The sequence below is a fragment of the Terrapene carolina genome, unplaced genomic scaffold (assembly GCF_002925995.2).
Source record: "Terrapene carolina triunguis isolate 2854851 unplaced genomic scaffold, T_m_triunguis-2.0 Scaffold96, whole genome shotgun sequence".
NCBI lineage: Eukaryota > Metazoa > Chordata > Testudines > Emydidae > Terrapene > Terrapene triunguis.
Genome location: NW_020664447.1, coordinates 71,380,025 through 71,408,017, shown reverse-complemented (window position 1 = coordinate 71,408,017; position 27,993 = coordinate 71,380,025). Strand labels below are relative to the sequence as shown.

At 41.3% G+C, this 27,993-nt stretch overlaps 1 protein-coding gene across 2 annotated transcripts in view; it reads left to right on the top strand.

The window, feature by feature from the left end:
- The window catches only part of TTC7B (tetratricopeptide repeat domain 7B), a 301,343-nt gene that overhangs the window by 159,777 nt on the left and 113,573 nt on the right, over positions 1-27,993 (top strand). For both annotated transcript variants that reach the window (XM_024209700.1, XM_024209699.1), the window contains exons 13-15: positions 174-231; positions 7,111-7,183; positions 10,931-11,091. In XM_024209700.1, the coding sequence (XP_024065468.1) occupies positions 174-231; positions 7,111-7,183; positions 10,931-11,091 (292 nt within the window). The remainder of the gene's footprint in view (positions 1-173; positions 232-7,110; positions 7,184-10,930; positions 11,092-27,993) is intronic.

Here is a 27,993-nt window from a genome sequence, read left to right as displayed (position 1 = left end):
GTCTCTGTACACAGAGAGCTGTTACCCTTCCCTTCATAGTTATGACAGGGGTGTATGTTTTTTGTATCATTTTTGTCATAATAGTCTGTGAATGTATTAATCTTTGTTCAGTAAGCATGTGCAAGCAAATCTTTGACTCTTAAATATCGCTGATTAAATATATCCTTTTTTAGCATCTTTGCGAGGGATGCAAGAGGTCCTGCAGAGAAAGGCTCTTCTTGCATTTCAGAGGTGAGTGGGTGTTAATCTTTTCATTTCATTCAGCTGTACATAGTGAAAAACCTTGTTATATGTGATTTTAAAAAAAGAAATCTATGAAGATTATATAATGAGGATTTTACCTCTGGGAGTCTGGTTTCATGGGTACAGAACATATTGCATTAACATTCACTTCATCAGTTTCTGCCAGGCAAATCCAAACAGATTCCTAAAGATTTTCTCTTATTTCATTATTAAAGATATTTTTTGTTGCCATCTACCAGAGAATATTGTTTGCCTAACAGCCCTTTAAAGAAATATTCCACATATCTATCCTACCTTCACACAGATGATTTCTCAGATTTACCCTGGGCCAGGACCACTACCTGGATGATTTTCTTCAGAGGCCACTCCTTCAATGAGGCTCACTGGGTTACCAAAACCGCAGTACACTTATTCACAGGACAGATCAACATCCAAAAATCAACCTTCACCCCTGTACATCACCTAGAGTTCATAGGAGTCAGCCTCGTTACAGGCCAAAGCGCTCTGCCTCAGCACAGGTTCCGCACCTTGGCCACACTCATAGAGACACTACAAAACTGCCCTCAAATATCAGCAAGACACTGTCACCAAATCCTGAGGGATATGGCGGCAGGCACAGCGGTGATACCTCATGCCAGACTTCATATGCAGTGCCTCCAGATATGGTTCAACAGAGACAGATTAGACAAACCTCTGTCACTACAAACCAAGGTCAAAAACTCCCTGGACTGACGGAAAAATCCAGCCAGTGTTTGCAAGGGGATTCTCTTTCTGCAAACTTCCCTGTCATTACTTCTCACCACCGACGCATGCCTCATAGGATGGTGTGCACATCTAAACAACTTTACAACACAAGGCAAATGGTCATCCATGGAAATGTCCCTTCACATCAACCTCCTCAGGGCAATCAGGAATGCCTGGGTCCATTTCCTCCCACTGATCGAGGGAACACAAGTGTCTTAACAGACAACATACCACGTATATACTACATAAATCAGCAGGGAGGAGCCAGGTCACTCTTCCTTTGTGCAGAAGCACTAAAGATGTGGAACTGGTGCATTTCCCACAACATCACATTATCAGCGACCTACCTTCCTGGAGTACAAAACTTGATAGCGGACCGTCTCAGTCACAAATTCCCACATGACCGCAAGTGGGAGATAAACCCAGCAGTGCTTCACGACCTACTCAGGCCATGAGAGACATCAACCACAGACCTGTTTGCCACTTACCTGAACAAGAAATGTCCATGCTACTGCTCCAGGCCAGGGATAGGGCAACACTCCTTCGGCGACGCTCTCCTTCTTTGGTGGAACAGGGACTTTCTCTATGCCTTTCCCCTGTTCCCCTACTGTCAAAAGTCCAGTTAAAGATAAAAAGAGAGAGAGCAAATGTCATACTGATTGCTCCCACATGGCTGAGACAGACTTGGTACCCTTACCTGAAACAACTGGCGACATGCCTGCTGAGAAGATACAGGACGTGTTACTGTGCAGTAGAAAATCCACTCCACTACTGCCATGCAAAAGTGGTCTAGGTTTCAGATTTGCTGTAGTTCCCAACAAATCTCCCTGACATCCGCTACTCTCCCAATGGCCCAAAACTATGTACTGACTCTTATAAATCAATCAATCAATCCAGGCTTTCACTCAAAGTTCACCTTGAAGTTATAGTGACATTCCATCAACAAGAAGAGGGATAGTCAGTGCTCTCACATCCAACCACAAAATGATTCTTTGCGGGAATATTAAACCTTTTTTCCAAACCCAGACATCCAACCCCAACATGGGACCTAAACCTCGTACTAAAAAGCCCGACTAGACCTCCCTTTGAACCCATGGCCACTTGTTCACTCTTATACCTGTCAATGAAGACAACCTTCCTGGGGGCAATCACCTCAATAAGAGAGATCTAAGGGCTCAGTGATATTGGCCCAGAGACTCTCCAGATGGGTCTCGAACTGTATTAAACAATGCTGTCAGGTTCGCAATAGAACACTTCCATTCAGTATTCAAACTCACTCCATAAGGTTGGTTTCCTCCTCCGTTGCCTTCCTCAACAATGTCCCTATCTGTGAAATCTGTAGAGTGGCAACCTGGGCATGTGTGCATACCTTTGCAGCTCAGTATGTGATTACCAGAGACTCCGTTTCCAGTGCTATCTTCAAAGACGTGGTCAGTCTGCCCTGCCTTTTATCGCCTCGCATGGAAGCCTGAGGTGAGTCAGAGTGCATGCTCAGACCAGCGGACGCTACTTTTAAATTCTCTCACTCAGGCACATGGTGCGTATGCGTAACCCTCAGTGGAATACAGATAGGGGACCACACATCTCAAAGAACCTTAAGTTACAGGTAAGTAACCTCCTCTTCCCCATGTAGGTGCTTACAGACTGTGATCAAGTCACCCAGTAACCTTCTCTTTCTTAAGCTAAATAGATTGAGCTCCTTCAGCCTTTTTTTTAGTACATCATTTCTCCTGTCACCCATTCTCAATGTGCACTTTCCACTTCCTGGTCCCTCCCTGGGTTCCACAACCATTCCTGCCATCTACGCAAAGTTCTAAAACTTGACCACGTCCATTTAATAGAATCATAGAAGATTAGGGTTGAAGAGACCTCAGTACGTCATCTAGTCCAACCCCCTGTTCAAAGCAGGACCAACACCAACTATCACCAACTAACTTGCCTCCCCATCCCCTTGTCTTGCTCTGCTGTCAGCCTGACTCCATGTACTCAACTGCTGGTGGCTTGTATGCCATTTCATCCCTGACTTGAATTCCTAACATGACTTGCCTGCTTCTGTGGTTGCCTTCCAAAAGCCAGGGACAGAGTGAGACTCTTGACTGAAGCCAGTCCTTCCCTGCCCACTGCGTAGCTGCAACTATCTCTTCCTCATCTTCCAGCTTGCCATGGAGATCCAAAAGCACTTAGGAAGCAAGTCTCTGCTAGTGATCCGTATGGTAACTTGCCATTTCCCCAAGGATTAAAGTGTGCAACGTTTACCAAACCTTGGTGGCTCCCTTGATCTGTATTTTACTGCAGTTGTAAATTAATAAAATGTGAGCTTCCTAATGGAAATGCTATGTGCCTTGATAAAGCAGAGACTTTTGTCTGATTTTTGTTATTCTTACAGTATTTGTCCTAGAAAAGGAGGTACTGTAAATGTTTGGGCTGAAACCCTGTGAAAAATACTGAATAGTATATGGGTGGTTTACTAGAATTCTTTTTCTGCAATAACATGAATTCGGACTTCATGAGAAGATATTTTTTCCCCAGACAACCGTTATCATTCATTTTCTGTTTTTATTAATCCTAGGACCTTTGCAGCTTCTTTTCTTACAGCAGCTAACAAGATTCCTGATGGCTTCTTAACTATACTGTTTCTAAGACTTGTTAGCAGTGAGTAATGTCAGCTGATATCTGAAAACATATCTGGTGTCTGTACAGTGAGCTTTTATGGATGCCCTTTAGCTGTAGAGTGTGGCTGGAATTTTAATTTTTTAGTGATTTGAAGCTTTGAAATTTTTGTGCTAAATAGAGGCATATAAACATAGGGTGCCTTGGAAAATGGTGATTACTTCTTTTCCTTTCTTAAAAGCTGTGTATTTTGTATTTCTATATTACCAGTTCGTACTAGAAACAGACACTGTGGTGTTCTGTATTTAGCAGTCTGAATGCACAATTTCAATTTACTTGAAATCAAAATTATATGTCCATTCTGTCAACTGGTATTTCTTAATATTAATTTGTACCAAAGTTTTAAATTGAAGTATCTTTGGAGTTGTTAGTGAAAACATGTGGGATAGGATTTCAAAATGACAGTGAACAGTTAAAGTAGACTTTAAAAAAAACACTTTCAGTACTGCGACCAGGACATGGTAACACTGCAGATGTGACTGGCTCAAACATACATGTGAATTCTTGTATAAAATGGATTGACCCTTACAGTGGTTGGAGTTGCTGGACCTTATCAGCATTATAATTTGCTTCAAAGAGGAGGAAGAAAGTAATTTTAGAAAGTTTGGTATTGACTTGTCTGGTAGCGTGAAGTGTCACTTAGAGCTGACATTCATCAGCAGGGATTCATATAACCCTGCTGGAAGTGTGTTGTGTCTGTGGTTAATAAAGTTGCTTTTATGACTGAGGCAGGCAACTCCATTTAAAAATTGTCACTTCTAGGAATGCTCATTTGCACTTTTTCCAGAGTATCTGTGCTTTTTACTCCATCCCCCTTCTTGAAAATAAATTTGGTCTTCAGTAATGGTAGAAGCTGAAATACTTGGTCTACCAACAATACAGGTTATAAGGGCAGCAACTGTGCAGGCTTCACCATACTGCTATGTCAGATTCTTACCCCTAACCTTTCAAGAAGGAGAGTAGTTACATATCCCGTGACCTTTACTTCTGCCAAGGTTCAAGGCGGACAGTTGTGATGCTGGTTGTGGCATTTTAGATTCCTGTCCACATCATATTGTACCACAAGTTCTTTTCACAGAAGTCATGTTTGTGCAAACAGTACTTGTTTAGATGATTTCTGGAGTGTTTGCTGTGGTACAGATATAATCATTTCACATAAGTAACTGAACAGCTGGCAGATGGTAACAGTTTTAAGTCACTGCTAGCTGGAGCTGAATTTTTGAGCCAGTAACCTACAAGCATAGGCGTAGTTTGACTTCCGTGTTTGGGGGGCAGCTCTAGTCAGGCTAACAGAACTCCTGTGCCCTCGCGGACACCTCAGTGGGAGGAGGTGCACGGGCACTGTCCCTAACTGAGGCACTGCTCCCGGTGCCTTCCCTAGCAACCCTATGCCCAGCCCGGGGCAGCTGTGCTCTCTCCACCCTGCAGGCTGCTACTGCCTCCCCAGCCAGATTCTCGCAGGCAGTCGCCACATTGCACAGAGGCAGTGACTGAGAGCAGCCACCCTCACCCGGCAGGAGAAGCGGCCCCATACTACCCCCTCTCCACCCCACCCAGGCCTGGCTGCTGGGGAGAGGGGCCAAGCAAGCAGGAAACATGCTGAGGGGGAGGCACAGTGTGAGAAGGACAGACCTCTCCTCCTCCCATTTCCCGCAGGCCCTTTAAGGGCTGCTCAGTACTCTCAGAAATGGGGGGGGGCAGTGGCACATGACCCTCTGTGCCCCCCTCATGTGTTGCCTTTGTTTGGGGTGGGGGTGATGCCCCCCTTTCTCCCCAAACGACGCCTACACCTACAAGTGAAGATCTCTGTAGATCATTACTTATTCACTGGGCCATTCCTTCTATGTGGGTTTTTTATTTTTGTTTTCTACTTAAAATCTGAGTGAAATGAGAAATGTCCCCTGACCCTTTTAATGGTCTCCATCTCTCATATGTCACTCTGAGTAGTATGCATCTGGTAGTAAATTTTAAGCCCTCTCCCATTCCTCTGGTTGCTAGAATTTCATTTTGCAGCGACTCGGGCGTGTTATGGGAAGCCACCAAGCCACTGGAACTGTCTTTCTGTACATTCAGGATGGCAGCTGTGATCAAGGCATGTGTAGAAGGTTACCTTCATGATCATAAGGGATAGCAATGTTTTTTCTCTGAAAAAAGAATTCTGACTAGATTTTCTTGGCATCTTTATTTTATATCCTATTTGTAATATAATCTCCGTTAGAGAACACCATCAATTTGAAATCTAGTCTGTTTTAAAAGCAAAGTTTAGAAGTTGTGTTAGGTTCTACCCCTAATGCCTTAGTTTTCACCAGACAGTATTTGTGTTTTTACATCCACTTATTTTTAACATCCTTTCTCTTTTGTTACTATGTTTTTAAAAAAAAAAATCCCAAACACACACACTGCAGTGGAAACTGACTCTACAGGAGAAGGAGCAAAATGGTCTATACACAAAATTCTGTCAAATGCACAAAGTAAAAAAACCTGAAAAAATGGAGAGAAAAATGTTTTTCCTCTGATTTCTTTGTTGTTGTAACCTGTGGTGTTACTTATGATAAATATAGGTAAAAATGTTTGAAACAGAAGAGTGATATTTTCATTAACTGTGTGTCTAATCCTAAAGTGCTGGTGTTATTGGGCCCCTACTTTCTTTTTTGTGTGCTGCAGTAATGTTTGTTTTTAAAAGAAATATTGCTCTCTATTTCTTCTCTCCTTTTAAATATGGGGTCTTATACTGCCCTGTGCTATGGTGGGAAAGGGATGGCTGGAAAGTCCCTGCACAGCAGCGAAGCAGGATACCCTCCTACCTTTTTCTTGAGTGCCTGGAGTGGGACAGGCTGTCTCATCTGCCTGGTCCCCAGGGAGGTATAGAATACTGGGTTGTTGAGAGTGTGATCAGATTTCTGGATTCTGCAACACTCACTGGAGGGTGTGCAACACTAAGATTCACTCCACTGTACATTCCGTTTCCTTGAGGTCTAGCCTTCAGCATCATCTTGCCCTGCATCAGTGGGATGGCTCGGGCCCCTGTCATGCAGCTGGCATCGTTCTGCTCATTGTCACTTTAAAGCGCATCAGATTTTTAATGTAAAATAAGATCCCCATAGTTAATTGTGAGAAATTGAGTTCTTAGTGCAAATAGGTGTCTCTGGCATGGACCTGGGATTAGACATCATTAATGAGAATTCTTACTTTTCACTTCATCCACTTCTAAGATTACACTGAAGGTACATAGTCTGCTTGCACTAAAAGGACTCTATGCAAAACCAAAAGGTTTTTCTGTTTAACCCAGGGTTGTTATGAGCAATGACTTTATAACCAATCCAGTGTGGGAGGGACAGAAGACTGGCACGTCCTCCTATGTCAAAATATGAACCAATGACAAGTCAAAAAGAGATCTGTATGTATAGTAGTTAACATGTCCTAATAGACTAACTGTATTTCAATTTTTTTCAGGGCCCACAGTTTGTCTCCAACAGATCATCTCGCAGCATTTTACCTGGCACTGCAGCTTGCCATATCTAGACAGGTTAGTTCTACTGGACAAATATATTAAAACTCCACATTGTGATATGAAGATAGGAAATTCTGACCTGTGTAAATGGACACAGCAATGGTAAACAGCAAACAAAAGAATTCATGTGTTTTCATAGCCTGGTGCAAGCTGTGTTCACCAATGTATAATATACCATTAAGGCGCATCAGCCATTTTTAACAATGGAATAGTTTATTATCCTAAGGATTCAATTACTCTTTCTGTGTGCACTTGTTATAAATCCTGATCATCTATTACATGATTTATATCTGTCCTCGGAGTATTGAATTCTGTACCTAGACATGCTTAATTCCACTTCCTCATTTAATGAATAGATGGTTTCTGCTCTTTCCCTACAGGCCCTGCACTGTGGCTAACATCAATACAGGGAGCATTTCCCTTAGAGTCTATCAGTGTTGCCCTTTAATCCAGTATTCTGCCACAGCATACCCAGCCCTAAGGGTCAGAAGTAGGAGACTAGGAATCAAATTATTGCGCCTCATGGCCATGTAAAAGTACATGTTCTCTGAATACTTGTGGATGGTTTGCTTGTTGTAAACAGTACTACAAATATCTGTTTAAAAAGAAAAGAAAAATCTTATAAAGCTGCAGAAAGAGGTGGGAGTTAAGTTGTGTTCTTAAAACACAACCTGAATCTTGTCCTTGTACAGCTGTTACATTTAAAGGAGCTAGGATTGTATCTTGCATTGCATTAATTTGGGTAATATATAGCTGCTTTGTATATGTCATTGTAGGCTTTTTCCTGTGTCAGGTTTATTTTAGGAGCTAGATTTGAGCAGAGTAGTTTACGTACTCTAGGTGACTACTTTTCATTGCTAATGAACAGCAAAAATATCACATTAGAGAAGAATGGGACTGTCTTATGATATCACAAGTTTCTGTAGCAGGTTATTGTAGGCCTGGCTATTACACCCCAGAAATGTAGTAGGGAGAGACTAGAATCAGGTGGAAAAGGAACTCCAACAAATAGTGCTGGATAAAATATGGAAAAAAAGAAAAGCAAAAAACTATGTTGTTACAGGGCTTAATGTTGGACATTGGAGGCTTGGATCAGGAAGTTAAAGGACTTAAAGATCCAGATCCACAAATTAGGAAAGGAAAAAATAGGCTGGAGAAGAAAAGAAAATATACAAGGTACATGCAATCCAATGAGGTGTTTTTGGAGAAACATAAAAGCTGGGAGGAACACAACTAGCTTGTAGAACAAGGAGCAAACTTACAGGACGAGTTGTGGAGATACCAGCATAATGGGAAGCAGGACCCAGGAGCATTTTCCTCAGTTTTCAGTGTAGCTATGGGATGTATCTGTGCAGCGGGGCCTGTGCAAGTTGCTACTGCTCCCCTGCTTTTGACACTGCTAAAACAAGATACCTGCAGGCTGAGTTGAATAATATATCCAGAGGATTTGGGCATTCCCCTGGCCCCCTGCTCCAATTATAGTTCAGGTAGAAGGGGAAGGGAACGACGGGGGAAGGATTGTTACTGAAACTCGTAAAGTCTGCATCCAGGAATTGGAATCCCTTGTTAAGGATTGGGGACCCCCTCCATGGAACAAATGGAATAGGTTCACTCATAGGTTTACGAAAGGAATAGCCTTGAAAAAGATGTACCACTTAAATAAACAGGATTGGGATAAGTTATGGCAGAGATCTTTGGGGCGTTTATGGTTGCAGGTTATAGGTCATACTATGATGACTTAACTTTAGGGGCACAGTTGGCATGAGTACTGTATAATTTAAGATCAGCTCAAGCGGAAGCATTGGATGTGAAGCTCCTCCTGGAGGAAGGTCCACATGAGCAAGCAGATTGCCTCCTTTGGAGGTGGAATTTGTGAGAGCATAATGTGCGTAATATACTAGCAAGAGGAGAGCAAGCGCACATTGAAGTGGCATGAATGGTGCTTCCCCAGAATGCAAGGAATATCTTGCAGTTCAACCCTGATCCCAATAATTTGGACAGTTTCTTAGCCAGAACTGAGTGCTGGTTGGGGTTAAATAAATCAGCAGTGTCAGTAGCTGAAGCTAACTTTTCCAAGTGGAATTTGGCCCCAAGGGCAAGGGATTCTGGGTGAGGGACGAGGAGATCAGGAACATGGAAGACTATGGGTGCCATTTTGGCAGGTTGAAATAGAGAAGGAGCAACTGGAGGAGGAAGTAAAAAGATTGAAAGCTCTGCAGGGGTGTCCGCCTGCTGAGAAAGCTCATCCAGTGAACTCCCAATAGGGTTTCCAGACTCCTGCACCTCAGCTGTTCTTCATACCTCTCCTTTCACAGGATGGCCCAGGGTAAAAACCACTATATCGGAATTGGAAAAGAACATGTTACTAAATAGCCATGGAACAAAAGATTAGGGACAATATTGTACAGGCAGTGGAAATACATTGGTGGGTTGTACCAGAGGAGATGAGCTTGCACCCCCTGGGTTGTACTTTGAGCCTGATATTAATGGTAGTTCAAATTATTACAACTACTGTTGTCCTGAGAATGTGTTGCTGGGTAATAAACTTCAAAAAGCACACACAAAAATCCCAAAATGTAATGGAAATGCAACAAATGTTTAAAAATATTGAAAAAATATTTAAAAAACCCCAAAGGCAGTGGAATGTCAGTCTGGCTTGACATGAGTAATTAAACATGGGGGGAGGGGCTCATTTCTTGGAAGACAGGTTTAGGGAAGTAAATAAATGAGCAGGCTGAAAACAGTTGTGTAACTAAATTAGGAAAATGGCTCAGTCAACTATGAGACTGAATGTCTGAACTAGCTAAGGTACAGGGTGGGAACACCTAGGGAACCATTTGCAAAGAACAAGATAACAATGGACAAGATATGCTGAAAATGTAAAGGTCAGGTAAAGAGTAGGTTGAACATGGCCAGTGCGTAGACAGAGCATGTTGTACGAGAACTGGTTCCTACCAAGTATTTGGTAATCCCCAAATTTGTAATGCAATGTATAGTAAATGCAGTGAGATGTGTAGATGTATGAAAAGGGAGAGGGTTTCTGTGTAACTTTGGATCTGTGATGTACCCTGCATTCACACTCTGTGTTTGGGTCTGATCAACTCAGCGTAGCTTTGCTGCATGCCAGATAAAGATACCTGAGTGGTGAAGTCTCGAGTTGAACTGAGTTCCTGGGAAGCTGAGTGGAAAGAGATCTTGGAGGGAATCCCAACTGTTACGAGTTTGCCAGAATTTCCTTTTTACTTCAGAAGCACATTGCTTTATGAAATGCAATTTCACATTGTACATTCATTTTCAACACCTTGAAGCATTTGTTTAAACAAAAGCATATATAACTTTGGTGATTATGGGGAGTTATAAAGAAGAAAGATTACTCTGAAATCTAGCTGTGTGTTTCTTCAGATATACTTGAGCTGAAGTTAAAATATCTTTTGAGCATCATTAAAAAGAGATTTAAAATGTTGTAAATGGGAGAAAAGGGATGAATTAGATGCAATGGTCTGGTATTGACTGCTATGCATAAATTTAAACACATTTTATCTCATTTCAGAGGTTGATTTATTCCTTTGGAACTTTTAATGTTCACTGTAAAATGTCAAGTCTGCTTGTATGTTTCTGGTTAGTATTTTATGGGAGCCTATACAGCTTTTGCATAATTTCCACGAGTATTACATGTACTTTGAATGTTTATATACATGCAGTGAAATTATAGCAAGTGGTATTTCTAATAATAACTCTTCTTCACATTTTTTTTTTACTCAGATACCAGAAGCTTTGGGTTATGTTCGTCAGGCTCTCCAACTTCAAGGAGATGATGCCAACTCTTTGCATCTCCTTGCACTCTTGCTGTCAGCCCAGAAACACTATCATGATGCTTTGAATATAATTGACATGGCCTTGAGTGAATATCCAGAAAACTTCATGTGAGTACTTTCAGTGCGTCTATTTCCATATACCCTATTTCCCAACTCCTGAATTTTGTTGTATAGTAGTAGGCTCCCTATCTCACTAATGGTAAGAGAGATTATTTCTGAAGATTGCAATCTTTTTTATTTTAGCTTTATTTTTTTCTCCAAAGCATTGTAATTGTTTTCTAATACTAATGCTGTTTCTTAGCATTTTAGGCTCTTTTAAATGTTGAAAAAAGGTTTCAAACAGCTGCCTTTTTTGGGGTATTATACCATATACTGGTTATTTGTTTTAAAAATTTCCCACTTAGCATGTTTTACAATATTCTCCTGGGTTGTATATTTTTATGTAGCAACCGAAAAAAGCTTATATGATACTTTAACAAAAAAAAATGTAGTTTCATACTGTCGTCCTCTAAGGATAAAAATCCACTAATGTGTTTATTGTATAAAAGTTGCTGTGCTACTTTGTGTTTAATGGCCAGTCATCAGGAATCAACAGGTACATAATTAAACAACTGAAGTGGAAGAAGCCAAAATTTGGTGGAAGGTTCTTTATCATATTAAAAACAATTCATTTTTTGTTGTGCATACTCATTGTATTTTGCTTGGGACACACACAGGCACCACAGTTTCTTTTGTTGTTGGATGACATCCCTTAAATATAGTTGGATTTCATAATTCTGTAAAGATGCATTTAAATTCAGTATAAAATTAGTATATATTTCAGTGGAACCCATAATATAATCAAAAGTTTCAGCGTGAAATCGTAGCACTACTGAAGTCAATGGCAAAACTCCCATTGACTTCAATAAGACCAGCAATGTTTTATTCTGATAAGGAAGTTTCAGTGTTAGCTACTCCAGGTTATGATCCACAGCATTTTAAACATCCTAAACTAAGTTGCTGACAATTTAACATTAATTCAAATGTTTTAAAAAGGAAATTAATTTATTCGTGTATATTAGTCTTTATCAGATGCCCATTTAACAGATATGATAGTAATCGAATTTTCAGTTTAAAATATAAACTATCTTTAAACTAATATATAACTTTGTGGCAATAAAAAAAAATCTATCAGTGTTTTGAACCAGTAGGAGAGAACAGACTTACCTCAATTAAAAACTGTTTCCTAACAACATAAAACCGCTGTCACCAAGGTTTCTAACAACCTTTTCGTGACCAAATCATAGGGTCTGTATTTCATCCTCATGGATCTCATCACTGCTTTTGACCCTTCTTTTTGAAATCTGACCCCTTGAAGCTTTTGACTTTGTGCCTGCTGCTTCTGAGACTGCCCCATACTTGTTTCTTTGGGTGAGCTCCTTCTCTGTGTAATCTGCTCCTCTCCTGGTTTCAGCTTCCATCTTTATGCTGGCGGCTCTCATATATACTACTCAACTCCTGATCTATCTGCTTCTGTCTAATCTCACAACTCAGTCTTGCTCTCTGATGACTACTCTGGAATGACTCACTGTCTGCTTAAATTTAACATTGCCAAAGCTGAACTCCTCCTCTTCCCTCCCAACTCCTTCATTCTCATTTGCTGTTGACAATTCTGCTATCCTCCCTGTCATTCCATCGCCCCATAAATTAGAGGGTCATCTTTGACTCATCCCTCTCTTACCCTGAACATCCAGGCTGTTTCCAAATTTTGCCACTTATCCCTGCATGCGTCGTCCTCTTTCAGTTCAGTCAACAAAACCTCTCATCCAAACCCTCATCCTCTCCCATCTTGATTACTGACCTCCCTTACATCCAGGTCACCTCCCACTCCATGTTAAATCCATACAAAGCACAGTTGGTAAGATCACCTTCATCGCTCCGACCAGGTACCACATCAACCTCACCTCTCCCTGAATCTCTCCAGTTGCTCCCACTGTTGAACTGCATCACTTCAAGTCTTTGTGCACTTGACTTCAAAGGCCCTTCACAGCAATATGCCACCCTACTTGTGCAATATTATCACCTACCGCGTCATCTCTTGCCTCCTCTGTGTCACAATTTCAGCATCATCTATCCATTTCTCAGATTCCTACACAAACGTAACTGTGTCTCCTCCAATTCTCTTCTCAAGAACCACAAAATGTTAACAAAAATTTTGAAAGATATTAAACCTCATACTTCAGGTCTTGAGACAGTCTTTAACTACTGAGTGAGGAGGTTGTTTGCATCTTCCTCTGAAGTATCCGGTACTTGCTATTGTCAGATATAGGGTACTGGACTAGGTGGACTAGGGTATGATCCAGTATGGCAATTCCTTTATTTCTATATGTACGTTTCAGAATACGTCTGTGGGTTTTTCAAATTGAGAAAAGAAAAAGATAAAGCAATAGTTTACATTGAATTTTGAGCCTAAACCTAGCTCCACACTAATTCCAACGCACTAAAAAATAAGGCAAAGTCTTTTATTCTTAATTTAGGACAAGATTGTGGTTTTAAAGTCACTGGCCACATTATGCGGTACAGGTCCATTGGTGGAAAACCTAGTTGCACAGATCAGGGGAGTCACTAGATGAATTCTTATTGGGCTAGAATTCCTGAAGAGTCTTTGGGAGAGGGGAGAAAGGAAGTGAGTGCAGACGTCGGAGTGGGAAATCTGCAAGCCTCTGAAAAAGAATGAATGTGAAATTATTCTCCCTGTGCTGGTATAGCTGTGCCCCTCTTCGCTCCCTTTTTGGGTGGATAATCTGCTCAGCAGCATACCCCATCAGGTCATGGCTGGCCCCTGCAGAGAGTTCAAGGGATGGTGAAGATTCCTTTTCTCTGTCTTCTCCCTTGGGCAGCCACAATTTGGCCCATAATTTAAACCTGGTACTGAATTCTCCATATCATTACATTATTTTCTACAGGGATTTATCAGCAAAGCCCCAGTTATATGATCAGCTCTTATACTATATATTTCACTTGTAAAACATCAGGTAAAAATATTTGACAGTTTTTTTATTCTACAAAAGTGCTTTGGATATAAGCTGACTCTTATTTTCCCTTTCTGCAACTGCTGACAGATGACACAACCCCATTCCCTCTCCCCCACCACCTGTGAGAAGAGATCCCTTTATATCACCTCAAAAGTTGCTAATTTTCAGTATGCTCAAACATTCCTTGATTCATTCTATTTTCTTTACTATTTAATTGGTTTCTTTTTACATTTCAATTGTTTTCTACTTTTTCTCTGGGGACACAGGCCAGGATATCCAGTACCTTGTTCTGAATCTTAGTAAATTAAATAGTGTGGGGCTTCTGAGTCTCCTCGTTGCTGCATATCAGAGACTCCCCTATCAAAGTATCATTTAAAACTTTTTTGCATGTGTGATAAATGAAGTGTGTCGGGGGCCGGGGGTAGCTCCCTTTGATGGAGACCCAGCCAGCCAGGTAGCTGTTCTCTGCATGCTTTACCTGTAAAGGGTTAAAAGTCCCCCAGGTAAAGAAAAGGAAGTGGGAACCTGACCAAAAGAGCCAATAGGAAGGTAGAACTTTTTAAAATTGGGAAAGAAACTTTCCCTTTGTTGTTCTCTCTGGGTTGCAGGGACATGGAGCAGCAATGCTGTAAGCAGCTTTAAGCCAGGTATGATTATAGATTATCAATTCATACCTCGAACCTACTTAACTGAAGCCTCAGATATGCAAGTACAATTAGGGAATGTCTAAAAAGACACGATTAGGTTTATTTCTGTTTATTTTTAAGGCTTGTGGACTCTTCTGTACTAACCCCAGATGCTTCGTTTGCTTGTCACCTTTAAGCTAACCCCCAAGAAAGCTATTTTGGGTGCTTAATTTTTGGAATTGCTCTTTTAAAATATAGCAAAAGCCTAAGTTCCAGATGTATTTTCTTCCTTTTTGTTTTTAATAAAATTTGGTGTCCTATGAGGTTTGTGCATGTTGTTTGATTAGCTGGTAGCTTTAGTTTTTTTCTCAGCTCTTCCCCCGGGGGGGAGGGTGAAAGGGCTTGAGGGTACCCCACAGGGAGGAATTCCCAAGTGCTCCTTCCTGGGTCCAAGGGGGTTTTGGCATTTGGGTGGTGGCAGCGTTTACCAAGCCAAGGTCAGAGAAAAGCTGTAACCGTGGGAGTTTAATACAAGCCTGGAGTGGCAAGTATTAATTTTTAAAATCCTTGCAAGCCCCCACCTTCTGTACTCAAAGTAACAAAGTGGGGATTGAGCCTCGACAGCATGGATATAGAAGTTGCTTTACAGCTTGTTGAAGATAATCCTCTTTGTGGAAAAAGTAAATTTAAAAAACAAATACATAGTGTATGTGAATTATGCCATTTATTTTTTAATTTACCATTGTGCATAACTGAATACCACTACATGCTATACTGTGTGCCTTCCTGCCATTCATACGGGGCTTTTGTTTTGTTTTTGTTTTTTCCATTCAAGTGGCTTAAATTTCAAGTTTGCATGTGATACCTTGATAAAATACAAGGGGGCAGAGGGAAAGCTGTAAACTATTAATAGAAGCTGTGCTGATAAAACAGTTCTTCCCAGTCCTCCTCTCTTGTTGCTGAGAGCTGCATTTTGCCTAACTGCTGATTGATGGGTGAATGCTATCTGCTGTTTTTCAACATTTTAATCCTTTAAAATTTGGTACATTTCCAAGATTGCTTCTCATGCTGGCACCGCTCATGTCAGAAGTATGCTATTGGTATATCCCCCAAATCTGCATCTTGGGCTTACAGGGACCCTGGTTTATTGCTCTAATAGGTAGCCAAGAAAAACTGCTGAACAAACACAGCCATTCATATACACTTTTTGCAGTGCGACCCCTTTGTTAAGAAATAGAAAGCTTGCTCCAGGCCCAAGAACCATCTTAAGCAAAAGAAGTCATGGGAGAGAGTTTATACCACATTCTAGTGTTGCCTGCAAGTCATAGCATCTTCTCCACATAGAGAGTTGACATCTCATTCTTTGCAACATAGGGGGTTAAAAATAAGATGAAGAAGTAATAAACCCACCAGACATAGCAAGTACATGCTGCTTAGATCATTTTTCCAGGGTGAATTTAAAAGCTGTATGCTTGGCATACCAACATTGCTGCAAGGTATTTTGCTGTAGACAGCCATATTCTGTGGTGAAGAAATATAACACCTTTCACATCTAGAATTACCTAAAATTTTGAATCTATTACCACACCACTGCATAACCTAAAGAAAAAGCTTCTACTCCACCCTTTTTCTTCACAAGTGTCAGAATCCTAATTTACACAAAGGGACATAATCTCATCCCATTCCAGCACTCTTAGGCTTTGTCTACACTGGCAAGTGAAAGAGAAATTTTTTGTCGTTTAGAGGTGTTAAAAAAACCACCCTCCCGAAAGACAAAAGTTTTGTCGACAACAAGCGCTGGTGTGAACAGCGCTTTGTCGGCAGGAGTGCTCTCCTGCCAACAACGCTAACGCCACTCGTTGGAGGTGGAAGTTTTTTTCTGCAGGAGAGCTCTCTCCTACCGACAAACAGCTGCTACACTGCATGCCTTTTAGCAGCACGGCTGTAGCGGCACAGCCGTGTTGCTGAAAGTTGCATAGTATAGACATAGCCTTAGATTGCTTACTCTTCAAACTCAACCGGCCTACAAACACAAAGATACAGACTAGAAAATCTCCTCTTGTTGTTATTTCTGCAAAGTTCAACGGTAGGACTTTTCTGCCAACTATGGCCACCGAGAGATATTGAGTAGTAGTTGCCTGTTTGGTGTAGAGTAAATACAGGTTTGTTTAACAGGTACCCATTTTAAATGTTTGGGTGCATGTTCAAGAAGATTACCTGGGGTGACTTTTATGTTGTGTCAAGAGTTTCAAAATGAAATGAATTACCTTAAGCACATTTTAAACACGCCTGTATTCCCTTTTTCTCCCCCACTCCCATGCGCATTTACTGTAAAGCTGTTTCTATTATTAGTACTGCTTTTTTGTGAGACCTATATTGATGATACAAGACTCGTGAAAATACTGAGGGGAAAGAACATAGAAAACTACTTGTGCAAATCTTTGTCAAGGCTGCTGCTATGTTCCCTAGGCAAGTTTCCAATGGCTGTCCTGGCAGGCCATACGCATACAGGATCCCACACTAAATAAATTTTTTTGACACTGCAAAAAACTTTTCAGCCTAATTTGAGTTCTGCTTGTGACTAAAATATCAAAGTAAATTTGCCGCAGTGCTAGTGTTGGTGAAGAGAAAGAGAACTAGATGTATTAGGTGCTAGAATGTTGATGATGAGTGTGGTATAATGACTAAGTAGACAAGACGTTTGTCCCCCTCTGCAAGGAGGATAGAGTAAATAAGTTATGAAAATGTTGCCTTGGTATTTGATTGCAAATAACTGTTTTATCCTTCAATTGGCTGTGTTCCACCCATTTGCTTAGGACACAGATTTTTGTAAATTTTCATTATGAACTTCATATTGTGTTGTTCTTACAAGAAACTGTTTCCCCTCTGCCTATCAGTTGCTAAGAATTCTAGTTAACACTGTGAAAAAGAGTAGATTTTGTTCATATCTGGTTCACTATCTTGTGCAAAGCATGTATCTGTTTAATACAGTTATATATGAAATCACAGTATTTTAGTCACAAAGAGAGAGAGATTAGTGACCGTCCTTTACTTAAAATCTCAATTTTTACAATTCCAAAACTTCCTGTCTTTTATTGTCGTCTCATGAGGTACATGTTTCTATATGGTCTCTGCTATTTATAGTATAAAATCTTTAAATACCTTTTTATTTATTCTACCTCATGCTTAGCCATCAAATTATCACTTAGTAGGATGGATTCATGTTTCATAATTAAATATTTATGTAGTTGCTTTTTCATCTTAGTTTTTTTTAAACTTATGGTATTATGTTACCAAATCAATAGGTCTAGTATGTTACCTGAGATCATCATGATTTAATGAAAAGCCACTTAAAACAATAAGTAATAAACAATAACTGCTAATATGTTGCAAATTAGTGATGACAGCTGACAGGCTTTTTAAAGTAGCAGGCATAAGGAACGGCAGAAGGGATATTTGAGGAATGCAAGAATCTTATTTTAATGTTAAGCTGTAAGCTCAAAAAAGGAAAGACATATGGTAACAGGTCTGAAAGCAACTGAAGGCTAAGCTTACTGTTTAAACATTTACATTCGTTGAAGTGTGGTGGAAAACTGTTTTGTTCCAAGAATATTTCATAAAATTTTAAGCAAAATGTATTATCTTAATTGAAAACTCTAAAATTCTTCCTGGCCCATGGAAACTCTTTCTGAGCTACACTATTTCAGGAGTCAGCAGTGGAATATGGAGCCCTTTATTTTTCCCCAGGTCAATAATGGCTGCAAGTCATATTCATTTGATGGCTGTCCATTATCCTAAGTGAAATGAGTTGTTCTTCGAGTGCTTGTTCATGTCAATTCCATTCAGGTGTGTGTGCGCGCACAGTAGCCAGAAGATTTTTCCCCGAGCAGCATCCCTGGGATCGGTCTGGGCGTCCCCTGGAGTCGTGCCTTCATGACGCTCAATAAAGGGCCCTGCCGACCCACCACCCCCTCAGTTACTTCTTACTGCCAGTGACAGTAGCTGGATCTTCCCCTTGCTCTTGCTGTGGCATGCAGCTTAGCAGTACTTTTGGTTTTCCCTGTAGATAGTTAGTTCTAGTTGGTTAGTCTAGCATAGTTAGTTCACTTATAAGTTTCAGTTAAGGAGATTCCTCCCGCCCCCCACCCTTATTTGTCATCGAGGCAGGCCGTGATCCCCAGGCTTCAAGGTTTGCGAGGACTGCGCAAAGCACATGCCTAAAAGTGACTCCCACGCCTCCTGTTTATGGTGTCTGGGTGAGGGTCACCAAAAAGACCGCTGCAAGATCTGTCAGGAATTCTGACCGAGAACACTTAAAGAGAGGGAGCAGCAGCTTAAAATCCTCCTCATGGAGACAGTTCTCGGACCTCAGTCAGACCCAGGCGCCAGGGTTCCCGCTCAGAGTATGTCTTTTTTAGCGCTCCAATGCCGTCTTTGAAAGATCCAGTGTCGAAAAAAGACTGCCAAGGAGGCTTGGCACCGCCATGGAGCCTCTCAGGGGCACTCCAGCCCTCATGGCCACTCCAGCCTTCTCCCAGACATCATGAATTCAGTCTTCCAGAGGTGGGGATTTCCCCAGATAGACCTCTTCGCTACGCAACACAACAGGAAGTGCCAGCAGTTCTGCTCCTTCTAAAATCACAGCCTAGGCTCCAGCGCAGATGCGTTCCTCCTCCCATGGGGAGGTTGTCTCCTATATGCCTTTCTGCCCATACTGCTCGTTCCCAAGGTACTCCTCAAGATCCGGAGGGAACGAGCTCAGGTCATCTTGATAGCTCCAGACTAATCCCACCAGCACTGGTACACATCTCTCCTAGACATGTCCGTGGAAGCTCCAGTCGCCCTGCCGCTCTTCCCGGACCTTCTGATACAAGATCACAGTCGTCTCCAACATCCGAACCTCGGGTAGCTGCACCTCATGGGGTGGAAGCTCCGTGGTTGAACCCAGTGGAGCTTTCCTATTCAGACCAGGTTAGACAAGACCTTCTTGGCAGCAGGAAACCCTCTATGAGAGCTACCTACCTTGCCAAGTGGAAGAGATTTTCAATCTGGTCGGCACAGCGCCATTGGTTCCCGATGCTAGCCTCAGTGCCGCTTATTCTGGATTACCTCCTCCATTGAAACAGCAAGGGCTTTCAGTGTCATCAGTAAGGGTTCACTTGGCCACCATCTCTGCCTTCCACCCGGGTGCGGAGGGCCGCTCTATCTTTGCTAACCCGATGGTCAGCCAGTTTCTAAAAGATCTCGACAGGCTACACCCTCACACCGGCAGCCTGTCCCGACTTGGGACCTCAACCTGGTCCTTTCTAGACTCATGGGACCACCCTTTGAACCCTTGGCATTGTGCTCCCTGTTCTACCTCTCTTACAAGGTCATGATCCTGGTAGCGATAATCTTGGCCAGGAGGGTGTCTGAACTTAAGGCCCTAACATCAGAGTCCCCTTACAACGTGTTCTATAAGGACAAGGTTCAGCTCAGACCTCATCCTGCTTTCCTACCGAAAGTTGTGTCGCAGTTTCACATCAACCAGGACATCTTTCTCCTGGTATTCTACCTTAAGCCGCATTCCAGGGTCCGGGAGCAGAGACTTCACTCACTGGATGTCCGCAGGGCGCTAGTCCTTTACATCAAGAGAACAAAGCCATTCAGAAAATCAGTCCAGTTATTTGTGGTGGATAGAATGAAAGGTCTGCCTGTGTCGTCACAATGCATTTAGTCACGGATCATGTCCTGCATTCATGAGTACTACAACCTGGTGGGGATTCCTAGACCTCCAATCACTGCACACTCCACTATGGCGCAGGCTTCATCAACAGCATTCCTGGCTCAGGTTCCCACTCGGGAAATCTGCAGAGTGGCGATGTGGTCCTACATTCATACTTTCACCACACACTATGCGGTTATGTAGCAGGCCAGAGACGATGCGGCCTTCGGATGAGCAGTGCTCCAATCGCCCTGGAGCTCTGAGGTGGCAGGGGCAACATGGAGCTCCCACTGCCAGCCAGGGGACCCCCCAGTTCCCGGCAGCCGCTGCGGGCGGCAGGGGCCCACAACTCCAACCCATGGATGCCCAGGGACCCTGCAGCTCCGAGCCCCTGTGGGTGGGAGTGGGGCCCGGAGGTCCCCATTTTGTCATGGATATTTTTAGTAAAAGTCACAGACAGGTCATGGGCTTCCACGTGACCTGTCTGTGACTTTTACTAAAAATATCCATGACAAAATCTTAGCCTGACTCCTACATCTTGGAGGGAGTATAAATGTAAATGTAGATGTATCCACCTAGATCAGTTTTTCACAACTCCCTTGGATGTATAAATAGGGGAGTAGTGAGTAGAAAGGTGATTTTTACCTCTGTATACTGTATTCATGGGATGGATCCTGAAATACTGCTTGCAGTTCTGGTGACCACTTTTAAAAAGGGTGTTGAAAAATTTAGAGTGTGCAGAAAAGAGCCCCCCAAATTTATTTAGGGGCTAGAGAAAATGTCTTAGCCCTGGTCTACACTAGGGGGGTGGATCGATCTAGGTTACGCAACTTCAGCTACCTGAATAACGTGGCTGAAGTCGACATATTTAGATCAACTTACCATGGTGTCGTCACCGTGGTGAGTCGACTGCTGCCGCTCTCCCGTCGACTCTGCCTGTGCCTCTAGCAGCGCTGGAGTACAGGACTTGATGGGAGAACGCTCGGGGGTCGATTTATCACGTCTATACTAGACGCAATAAATCGATCCCCGCTGAATCGATCGCTGCCCGCCGATCTGGCGAGTAGTGTAGACATACTCTTACAGTGAGAATCTTAAAGAATCTCTATTATTTTATCAAAAAGAAGACAGAGAGGTGATTGATTAGTGTAGAACTACTTTCATGGGTAGAAAATGCCAGGTATTAAAAGGCTTTTTTTTATCTACTAGGGAGAGGCAAAACAAGACCCAGTGACTGGAAGTTGTAGCCACACAAATTCAAATTAGAAATTAGGCACAAATTTAAGGTTAAGGTTAGCTAGATTAGAAATACAAACTGTTGCATTATTCAAAGAGATTATCTGGAATCCTGTAATGGTCTCATTTTTCAATTGTATAGAATGTAATACAATAAAAGTCAGTTACTTTTGGGTACAAAATTACTTTTTTCCTCACACAGTGCATACAGGTACCTTTTATTGAAATAACTTTTAAATGCTAGTTTCTTTGAATGTGCATCGTTCTTTGTCACTTGCCAAGAATGGTTGGCCTAACCCTGTGGCAACACAACGTGGCACTTCTTATGTTCTTCTTGCCCTGAATGTGGTAAGTACCATACAGAATGAAAATCAAGGAGTTATGAAACTGGAGGGCTCCGGGTACCATAGTGACGAGTGATAAATACCTAGTAGATAGATAGGGTGGAAGAAGAATGTGAGCACATTAGATTGTAGCATTTGAAGAGAGACAAACAGCAGTTTAGTGACTTGAGCCACTGTTAGCTAAATTCAGTCCTGTTTTATGCTGGCTTTATGGTGGAAAGTTTGCTTTGGAGAGGCTGTGGTAGCTGGAGCTTCCCCTCTGATAGCTCAAATGGTGGATGGGTCTGGCAGGCCGAGGAGGAGGAGGAGGCATGATTAGGGCTGCCATATTGCTGTGTATTGAATCCTTCTCTGCTGCAGCCTCTCTTCCCAGTGCAGCCAGTAGGTGTGTAAGTCCTGCAGCAAACTGATTGCCCCCTTCCTTTTTCTCCTGCCTACTTCCTATCGAGCTCTCATGCTTCATGATGTTTCTGTGTTGTTCCAGTCATGTTGTTTGGAGGCAGCTGAGTTCTGTCCTTATAGATAGAAAGCTTTTCTCAATATCTAACTTAAATCTCTCTTGCTGAAAACCATGCTGATTATTTCTTGTCCTGCCCTTTGTTGACATGGAGAACAATTGATCACTGTCCTCTTTACAACAACTTTTTATGTATTTGAAGACTGTTATCATGTACCTCCCCTAGTTGTTTCTTCTCTAGACTATGTGTGCCCAGAATGACATTTGCTTTTTTCGCAACAGCATCCAGTATTGCCAACCCGTACGATTTTTTTTGTAAGTGACAGGATTTCAGAGGGCACTAGAGCTCAGCACAACTGTACTCCCTCCTTCCCCTCACCCTTCCTGTGAGAAAGATGGACAGGACGGTGCCTCTGTTTGTCCCCCCCCCCCCCCTTGCAGCTCCTGGCCTGGGAAGGGTATGGTGAAATTAAGAGTTCCTGGAGCAGCCCCCACCAGCCTGGGAAGCCTCACAGTTCTGGATGAGGGGATACAAAACTGTAGTAAAAACAGAGGTGAGGCGGGGGGGGGAGGTGTTGAATTGGTGGGTTGGGGGGACTGATGTGGGCACAGTCAGGCAGCAGTTAATTGCTGGGCAGGAGCAGGCAGATGTGGGGGTGAGAGCTCCAGAAATCAGGGGCCAAAATCACCTGACCCAGTAAATGTGGAAGAATGGGCAACGCTAATTCCCTCCCTCCCCCACACACACTGGACATGAGCAGGAGGGTTCAAATATCAAAAGACAGACCAAAAACACAACATAATCTTTTTTAAAAAAAACACTCATGATTTTTGGGCCAATCTCATGACTCTTGGGGTCTAACCTGATAATTGTTAATCTCCAATTTATGAATCGTTCTGCCATGGTGATTTCCAAAGGCGGGAAGGAATGTCCCTGTGAGATTTACATCCAGGGTTCGCAGGGCTGAATCCTGAATGTCCTGTCCGTAATTTTAAGCAGTGCAACATATTTAGCTCTTGGGCTTTCCCCAATTTAGTAAAAGCCTATGGAATTTTGTCTTCACAAAAATGAGAATTGTCATTGAACTGCCTACAGACTCCAGACTGAGTGAGATTTCTCTGGTCCAAATGCCACCAACTATCCCAAATTATTTTTTTTTTAATATATTTTTGGTGCCAACTTTGCAACTGAATCTCTTAGCCCCACCTTTGCGTCTTATTTTCAAAACAAAAGATTCTCTCCATTCAGACAGCTCTCTAGTTGTTCTAACCTTATGTCTGAGCTTTTGCATATTCATTTTATTGTCTGGAGGTGTCAAACTAAATCCAGCTTGCTGTCTGCCTTTAAAGAAACTGTTCATATATTTTATTTCCTTTTTGATTTAATCTATGTCAAATATAAATTAACAGATTATCATCCATGATGTTATGTCTTCGCCTTTAAATACATTTCAATATATTTTTGTGCGCTAATCATTTAATAGGGAAAAAATTGCACAAAACAGAGGACAAAGCAGTAAAAAGCAGCACAAGATGAGACAAGAGGAAATTCATGGATAACATCACCAAAGAAGTTGATGCTAAAAGAGATGTTAGTAAAATACTTTATCAAAACTCAGCAGGGTTCTAAGTGGCAAGTTTAGACCAGCCAAGAGCCTGTTAAGAACAAACAAGAAAAAATCTGAACAACAGAAATAGAACGAAGAGTGTGATAGGCAGAATACTGTCAAGAGATAATCAGTGTTGCCAACTTTCATGATTTTGTCATTAGTCTCATGATAATTGTTTTCCTGAAAGCCCCAGCTTTTGGAGTCAAGTGGATATGTGATTATTTCAGCCTTCATTCTTAAAGAAAAAGTAAGTTCCTAGCTCTTATGATTGTGGAGAAAGTTTCAAAATGTGACCCTAGTGCACCCTAAAGGCTCGAAAAGCAGAAGGCAAATAAAAGAACACCAAATCTATTATTTTTACATGAAGCCAAATCTCATTATTTTTGGTGAGCCTGACTCATGATTTTTGAACATTTGGGGTTGGCAATACTGCTAAATGGACCAACCCCACAAGAAGCCTTTGACAGAGAAGTTAACACCCAAAGACAGTGTTGTAACATCTCACATTACAAAGACGTGAGACTCAATAAAAAAATTAAAACTTGGAAATCTACAAGTGAAAACCAAGTCACCAACGAAGCTTGTGAAAGTTGGGACGTGTTAAGAATGAAGCTAAAGAGTCTGTTTTGACTGGGGAGTGGGAGGAACACTACAGTAATGCTGACTGAAAGAACCCCTCTGTACTTAGGGAATATTTATGGCACTTAACATAGAGGGTATGCACAAGAGAGGCCCAGGTTGGGCAGTACAGATAGTGGAGCATTGTTTGTGCCCCACGTAGGAAGGATTCAGTTTTAATATATTAAATCCTATTAGATTTGAGTGCCCTGCTTGTGTCACTAGTCTTTTTTTCCTAGTGCTCTTCAGTACTTGGATTTTTGTGTAGCAGGTTCTGCTCTTATTTTGTTCAATAACATTCCTGATCAACTTCTTGGAATATGACAGATTTACTCTCTGAGTCATACACACTGCAATATTTTTTGGACCCAGTGAATTTGTGATCAAGAACTTTTGAAACTTACAGTAAGTTTTTCTATTGTAACCATTTTAAAAAAATCAAATACAATCCACCCACTAGAGGACTTGATTTTTGTTTTGATGCGGTTTCTCAGGCTTGTTTCTCATTTATATCATTATTGTAATTCTCAACATTTTCCCAGTATGACTTCACTTTGCAGTAGTTTCAGGCTATTAAATCTCTTTTGTTCCATTGTTTTTGGCTCTTTTCTAATCAGTAGATACTTTTTTCTTTTTTGTACTGTAGTTTACTGCATCTTAACATACTTTAGCAGGTGAATGGGTATCTGTGACATCTATTGTAGTTTTTCTGCTAAACTAAATTGGGCAGGAGCTTAGAGCAAAAGAAGTTTTGGAATAATTTTCAATTAACAAATACTGCTTGCTTGCTTATTTCACTTAGGTTGGTTTAGTTGGCCATCCCAGTAAGAAATTACAAGGGAGTTCTGTTATTTCTTCATGCCTTGAAGTGACTGTTGCGCCCTCCTTTTAATTTATTATTGCTTTAAAAAGGGTGGCGAAGATTTCATTTTCTGTTTCTTTACAATTTAGCCCAAGATGCTTTTTCAAATTTCATGGACATTTTACCATCTTTTTTGTGTGCTTTATTCTCAGATCAGGTTTTCTTTGCCATTTGCTTCCATTGTCATTACTTCTTGCTTAGCTTGCAGGTGTTACTGCTACTCTTTCCTTTCAAGTCTGCACACTGAATCCTCCATTGTTCTCTGCATATGACTTCCTTTAAATCAGCCCACACCTTTTCAACACCATATCCCAAGTCAAGTGTTTGAAAGCTGTTATTTAATGTTAATTAGAAGTTCTTTGTCAGCTCGATGTGTTGCATATGACTTCTCTTAAGCTGTGTGCTCTGAATATGTGTTTTCTATACTGTTTAAGCCATACAAAATCTAGATATCCACCAGTATTGTCCTATCTTGATCCTAGAGAGATTTTTTTCTGTCTAGTGCTATAGAGAGATAGCAAACGATGTTGTTTTTAATGCACAGATTAAAACTATGAAAACAGACAGATAAAATATAGTCCAAGCAAAAGTTCTTAGTATTTGAATCTTCCATCAATATGTTAAATCACATTCACTTTTATTAGTGTGTGTGTGTTTGTTAGTCTCTAAGGTGCCACAAGTACTCCTCGTTCTTTTTGCTGATACAAACTAACACGGCTACCACTCTGATAACTGATAATGTTATCGAAGTTTGACAGTGAGACAGAGAGATGTGACGGGTTGGATTACAGAACCCCCCCTTGGGAGCTGCCACCCGATGTGCCAAGACTACTTTTACCCCTGCTTTCCTTGCCAGTTTAGGACTCCAGCACCCTGTCTTGCTGAGCCAGACACACCCGTCAGCTCCAACACAGACCCAAGATCTGAATTACTTGCCCCAAAGCTGCAGGTTTACCTAAAAGCAGTTAACAGAAGTGTTTCTGTTTTTAACACTTAGATGCCCAACTCCCAATGGGGTCTAAACCCAAATAAATCCGTTTTACCCTGTAAAAAGCTTATACAGGGTAAACTCATAAATTGTTCGCCCTCTATAACACTGATAGAGAGATATGCACAGTTGTTTGCTCCCCCAGTTATTAATACATATTTTGAGTTAGTTAATAAGTAAAAAGTGATTTTATTAAATACAGAAAGTAGGATTTAAGTGGTTTCAAGTAGTAACAGACAGAACAAAGTAAGTCACCAAGCAAAATAAAATAAAATGCTCAAATTTATGTCTAATCAAACTGAATACAGATAATCTTACCCTTAGAGATGCTTTAATAAGTTTTTTTTTTCCTCAGACTGGACACCTTCCAGGCCTGGGCACAGTTTTTTTCCCCTGGTACAGCTCTTGTTCCAGCTCAGGTGGTAGCTAGGGAATTCTTCATGACGGTTCCTCTTCCCCTTTTGTTCTGTTACACCCCTTTATATATCTTTTGCATAAGGTGGGAATCCTTTGTCCCTCTCTGGGTTTCCACCCCCTTCTTCTTAATGGAAAGATGGATTCCAGTTCCGGTGACATGATCACATGTCACTGCAAGACTTCATTGCCCACTTGCCAGCACACACGTATACAGGAAGACTTACAGGTAAAACACACCCATCTGCAGACAATTGTCCTGGTTAATGGGAGTCATCAAGATTCCAAACCACCATTAATGGCCCACACTTTGCATAATTACAATAGGCCCTCACAGTTATATTTCATATTTCTAGTTTCAAATACAAGAGTGGTACATTTATACAAATAGGATGATCACACTTAGTAAATTATAAGCTTTGTAATAATACCTTACAAAAGACCTTTTGCATAAAGCATATTTCAGTTACATTAAATTCACTCATTAGCATATTTTTATAAAATTATATAGACTGCAACGTCACAAGATGATCATGCATTAATTATACAATTGTTGTGAATATTTTGAACTTCTATCCGAGGATCTCAAAGCACTTTACTGAATTTATCGTTCTAATGCCCCTGAAAGCTATTAAAGAAGTACTGTCCCAATTTATATATCACAGAATTAAGTCAGTGACTGCAAGTATAACTGATAGGGTGCCATGTTCTAACATAACATCTGAAAAATTCAGCTGAAAGGACATCTTGGCATTTTGTGCAAAGGAGCAGTTAAAGATAGTCAGTCATCTTAATTCTTTTCTATAGTAATTAATTATGATAGTAACATCATTTGCAACTATCCTTGCTTTCCCTATATGATCCATAGTGCAAGATGCCATTTTGAACTCTGTTAGGAAATGTCTTAAATTCAAATCAAACCTGAGTTTGACCTTCTCTTGATGACAATGCAGAGTGAAGGTAGATTTTCCTTGTCACGCTCTCTCCCCTTTATTCTTTCTAGTCCAATAGTGTCATTTCCAATATGGCCATTTCCAATTTTCCGTTGTAGTTAACAAAGAAAACTTTCAAGTGCTGATCATTGTTAAAAGTAGTTAGTTATTATGTATGGCACTGTGCAATTTTCCTCTTTGCCAG